Source organism: Mauremys reevesii, linkage group 2, assembly GCF_016161935.1.
Source record: "Mauremys reevesii isolate NIE-2019 linkage group 2, ASM1616193v1, whole genome shotgun sequence".
NCBI lineage: Eukaryota > Metazoa > Chordata > Testudines > Geoemydidae > Mauremys > Mauremys reevesii.
The window spans coordinates 155,419,415-155,424,941 of record NC_052624.1 but is presented as its reverse complement, the minus strand read 5'-3'; the positions used below and the strand labels follow the sequence as shown (position 1 = coordinate 155,424,941).

Genomic DNA, 5,527 nt, shown 5'->3' with positions numbered 1-5,527 from the left:
CCCATTCTCAGGGTCCCAGAGCCCAGGCTTTAGCCCAGGCCCACAAGTCTACACTGCACTTAAACAGCCCTGCAGCCTGAGTCAGCAGGCACAGGCCAGCCACAGGTTTTTATTTGCAGTGTAGATACCCTAAGGCCATACTGCTCTTTAGAAGGGGTATGCAGTCATTCAAGGGCTTGCTTTCACATCACCCGGTGACTGCCCAGAGAGAGACACGGCCTCGCATCCTTGCGTAAGTATTCCTTTAAAAGGCTAGGCCCTGTGCCCAACAAATGTGTGATATGGCTTTGTGGGTGAATTTCCCTCATCTGTGAAGCTGAGACACCTGTTTGCCAATGTCCAGATAGCACTTTGAACTCCTAAAGTGCTGTCCAAGTGCGAAGTGTGTGATGTTTAAATTTTCCAGCCTGCACCGCTTGAAAGCCATGGAATACGGTGCCAATAACTTTACCAGCTGCCAGTCTTGCTTTTGGGAGTTTAATATATTAAAATGTAGCCTTGGTCCAAAATGCATTCAGCACCCTTCAAGCTCCCCCACCTGGCTGCTGATGTAACAAGTTCCCAGTGCATTCATTGTATTATTGAGGCTGTAGAGAAACAGGATGGCCAACACCACCTCTGTTTAATGACCGCTTAGGTTCTGGAGTACTCCACAAAAACCAGCTAATTCCACCTCTTCTGCTGAGTCTTCAGACACCCCTAACTCCTCCCCAGGTTTATGTGAGCGGCTAAAGATAGCTGTCTACCTCCCACAACTGCTTGTGCCAATGAAGTGGTTTCCCACTGGGGTAGTTGCTCTTGGAAGACCCAGCAGCTTGTCTGTGTGGTCTCTGTCTGGTGGAGCCAATGGAAAGAGCTGCACTTGCTGCAGTGTGGTGTCAAGGCTGCTAGATTATACCGGGAGCATTGCATGGGTTGCGTGTGGAAATCAAAGTGGAATAAAACTGCTTCCGTGTGCACACGTGGTATAGGTGTGTGGGCTACAGCTTATTCCTAGGAGGCTATCGTGTGTTCTCTCTGTACTTAGTATCTTGTGTGCTCTCCTCTCTCCCTGAAACTCACTATCCCTTCCACCCAGCATTTGGGAATCTGCTCTTCCTTGCTGCAGTTTTTCCAAATCTTGTCATCCTAGAGGCCACCTTTTCCCATCCGTCTTCCCTCTAGCTCCCTGCAATGTTGCAGTTATCTTTCCTCAGTAGTATCTTATATGCACTTTTTACCCAGCCCTCTATCTGACAGGTTGGATGTACTGTCACAAGCCAGGTCAATAGAATCTGGGCGTTTTTTGTGGGGTTCATCTTTTCTCCTCCACCAAACTTATTGCTTGAGATGGGCTTGGTATCCTAGTCTGCTCAGTCCCTAACTCTTGTTTAACATGCACTATATACCACTACTACTGTAGGAGGCAAGGAGAGTCATTCAGTAAATATTCACTATCTGGTTAAAACAAACAGCCGCTCCTGGTGCTACCACAGTTTTAATAGAAACTTGTGATATCTCAAAGCTTTATCTGATGGGAACATAAAACATCCTGCTCTCTGCAATTCAGAAGGCTGTAGCAAAGTCTCACTCATCCAGATAATCAGCTTTATTGGCCTGAAAACTAGGTCTGCATGCTGTGAGAGGTGAGAGTATTAGAGGTATTGCTAAGGCCATTGGACATGTTTCTGCTGGGATGATTGACGGTGTAATGGTCAATCTCTGAGTTGGACTCTATGGTTTAATGTTCCCTTGACTCAAAGGAGGGTAAAATAAGGTGGAAAGTGCCCATCTTTGTAAGCCCAACTTCTAACAGTTTGCCTGTCTTCAGATGCAAGCCCCCAGCACATTCATGGCATTGATGCACTACAGCAGTGTTTCTCATTCTTTTTGATACCCGGGACTGGCTTGCTGCCTTCCTAAACTGTGTCAGGGAGTTCTCAGGGACTGGCACCGGTCCAGGACTGGTAGTTGAGAAATACTGCTCTCCACAACTACAATGGCCAGGAATGTCTTTATTATTAGGAAAGCCTAGTGGTTGGGATCTCTATAGAAAGGCTTTTAATTCTCAGAATTTAAGTATTGTCTGTGCTGACAGTCGTACTGTTGCAACTCATATCTCTTACATGGCAAAACATCAGAATCTAGGGCCTAGGCCCACTAGCTATTGAATTGTCCCCTAAAATGAGGATACTGGAGGAGTGTGCCTTTCTGACAGCCGAAGCTGCAAGCAATTCCTGTTGTTGTTGGAGGGTTGTTCAGGCTCTCAGAAGATCCTTAGTGTGCTGTATGTGCCCCCTCCCCTTGCATAGTAGGTAGGTTTGGCAAAATGCACCTGTAGAGCTGCCCTGTAGATCAAATCATTCCATTGGGACTTAACTACCATAGGATGCTACCACATCTAGCCTTGGAGCCCAGAAGGAATGCAGTTAATCAACAGGGTGCTCTAAGGGCTGCTCCGTACCTGAGGTGGATGTCCTACAGATAGAGGAGTAAAGAGGAACTCATGGCCAGGGGAAGGAGGTCACTCAGGATTTGTCTTTATTGGTGCATTGAGTTCTTAATGTAACGCACCATCTTGAAAGCCTTCAGGTTCAGCGTTCCTCCCTGGATCCCATTCTGGCCCACCAGGATGATGCACACTGGGTTGGCCAGGGCGACGGTAATGGCATTGGTGCAGGTGTCACTGTTCTCTTGCTGTTTGGTCCGGAGGTCCATGGTATAATTGTGGGTGTCTGTGTAGAGATTGTCCCGGATCACCAGACACTTGACCCCACCCAGTGTGGCTCCCTTGGTGAGAAGGGTGTCTCTATTCCTGTCCAGGAGTGCTTGGATCTCCAGCTGAGTCATGTTTGCCAGAACCCCACCTGGGTGGGCAGCCAGGAGCTGCTGGTGAGCGATGGAGATCACTGCTGCATCGCAGCACAGCCCATCTCTCATCAAGCTGCTGATGACATCTTGCCAGCCTGACATACTGTGATCTGTGGAGCAATGTGTGCAGCTATGCCCACCTTGCTGACACGGAAAGGTGGAGAGGAAGGTTCCTCTTAATGTCTCTGATGGTAAGGAGGTCCCTTGTTCTAACCTCCAGCTTGGTCTCAGAAGGGTAAGACGTACATTCAGTCCATACAGTCTCTTTCCATGAACAAATGACTTATTTCAGGCCAAGCAGCAGGGGAGGCTCTCACTACTGTGACATTGTGCGCTTCCTCCCAAGCACAGTGTAAATCCCTGGTGCTCACCAAATGAGGCTTCAAAGCCAGATTTCCAGATGCTAAGATCCTGCAGTGTTTTTTCTCATCTGCACTGAGTGACCTCCACCGACACCCCAAGCAGCTGGATCCTGGGTGTGAAGGCTTAGCTGCCCTCCATGGCTTCTGATCTCAACCCTGGAAACAAGCCAGTGCTATGACGACAATGAGATCATTTCTCCCTGTGATGTCACAGTGCATCCTTACTGATATCTGTTTGGAGCAAGTTGATTCATCCTTTGCTGTGTATTCAGGACTCTCCTTAATGTTCATTTTCCCCTCCACCCTACATGAGAATATGTACTGGTGTAGTTGTCAGGTCCTAATCCACCAGTGCGCTTGTGCTATTACCTGCTCTAGCTTCTGCGTGGGAAACTTCTCCAGAGCCAGTGCTTCTATAGCAGCTTGTACATTCTGAACTTACTCTGTAAGGAAGCACTGCCCCAGAGATCACCAACCCTTCCACCCCGTGGAAAAATGTCCTACTGCAGCTAGCATGCAGGGCTTCTTGGATCCCACCCTCATCAGTTTGCTACTGTTCTGTCCTACCTGTGTCGGTTTCATCTGTCCAAAGATGCTGGTCTGGGGTGGCAACTCTATTGCCTCACATCCAATGCTCCTTTGGCTGGGGAAGCTGGATTTTGGAGCAGTGCAGCAGCTAGGGGAAGGAGAGGGCATGGGCCTGTTTTTTGCAAGAAGAGAAAGAGCAACACGCAGGAATTTACAAACGAAAATAGAGGCAGAAGGGGGCTGTGAGCAAATGCCTCATTTATTACATCAGTGGTCCCTAACCTTTTCATCTGGCAGGCGCCAGACAAAGGACTGTGGCGGCAGTCAAGCATCCGCCGAAATTCGGCAGCATTTCGGCGGATGCTCAACTGCCAGCCAGGACGGGGGCGCATTTAGACGCCCCTGCGGGCGCTATGGCACCCACGGGCACCGCACTGGGGACCCCTGTATTACATAGACAAGCTGGATGAGGTAATATATTTTATTGGACCAACTTCTGTGGGTGAGAGACACAAGCTTTTGAGCTACAGCAAGCTTGTTTTCATCTATTACATGTCTGCAGCTGGTTTCCCTGGGTGTTAGCAGCAATCAGCATTGCAAAGGTGGCATGAAATAGCTAAACTAACCGAGAAGGCAGCAGGGACTGGTCTCCAGACAGCAGCTGAAGCATTCAGTTGGGCTCTGACTTGTAGCTAATGGTGAATAAACCCTCTAGTGTTAGTAGCTGGAGTGACTTTCTCGAGCAATCAGGGAAGGGAGGATGCAGAAGGCAACCCTGAGCCTATCGCTCTCCCCGGAGGCTGAGAAAGCTTCTTCCAGCAGAGGGCTGGGTTGCAAGTAGGGGAAAGGGAGGGATAAGGGGCTTTCTTCCCTGCCTTCTGCAAGCCTGTACCCTGCTGGTGGATGATTTATTAGCAATGGGGAAATGTTGACCCCAGCTGAAGAAGCATACTGCAAAAAGGCCCTGGCCCCTTGCACAAGCAGCCTGTATGCTGCTGTGACCCCAGGCTGGCCATAAGCTGGTGGCCAGCTCTAGAGGTGTGAAATATTTCCACAGAGGGGAGTGTCTCACTCTCCTAGCCCTGGCTTCCTTCCTGGCAGCACAGAGATGAGGGTGGAAACAGCCTATTGCTGAAGGACCAGTGCCCTGTCCTAGGAGCTTTAGCCAAGTACCTCCAACCATGGAAATGGATCTCCAATGGAAGTGCTGCTAGAAGATAGCTAAGGACTGAATGAGCATAGAGGACAAGTCCTATCCTCCCCCACTCAGCCAGAGGAGTACACCCATAGAGGCAGTGCAGGCTAGGGATGCACCAGCTCCCACTAGGCGTAGATGAGGTCTCAACACCAGTCAACTGCATAGGCCAACTGGAACTTGATGTAGCTTCCAGTATGACAGCTGTCACCTGCTCTGCTGTGCAGCCCACAGCAGTAAGAGTGCTTAGCCAGCCAGCTCTTCTTACATTCCTGCTCTTATTTTCTTTCCCTGGAAATTATTTTCTCTAGCTTAGTGCAAGCCAGGACAGCACCTTCCTTGCCAGCGTAATACTTCACCTTGCTCTAGTGTCTGCTCCACGAGGATCTCCAAGCACCTCACAAACACTACTGATGGGGAAACCGAGGCAGAGTGCAGCAAAGCATCTTGCCCATGGTCAGAGAGGAGCCGTGTGGCAGATAGGGAGCGAGTACCTATATCTCCTTGGTCACTGTTTATCCTTTAATCACTTGGCGCACCCTCTTTCTCCTTTTTCATGTCTGAGCTGTCTTGTGCATAAAATACATCCACT

General features: G+C 49.4%; 1 protein-coding gene across 1 annotated transcript; it reads right to left on the bottom strand.

Annotated features, from left to right (window-relative positions):
• Positions 1–2,520: 2,520 nt before the first annotated feature.
• LOC120397299 (profilin-2-like) lies at positions 2,521–2,952 on the bottom strand. Its single transcript, XM_039522997.1, has one exon. It carries the CDS (start codon positions 2,950–2,952, stop codon positions 2,521–2,523), a length of 432 nt encoding a protein of 143 aa, XP_039378931.1.
• Between the last annotated feature and the right edge of the window lie 2,575 nt (positions 2,953–5,527).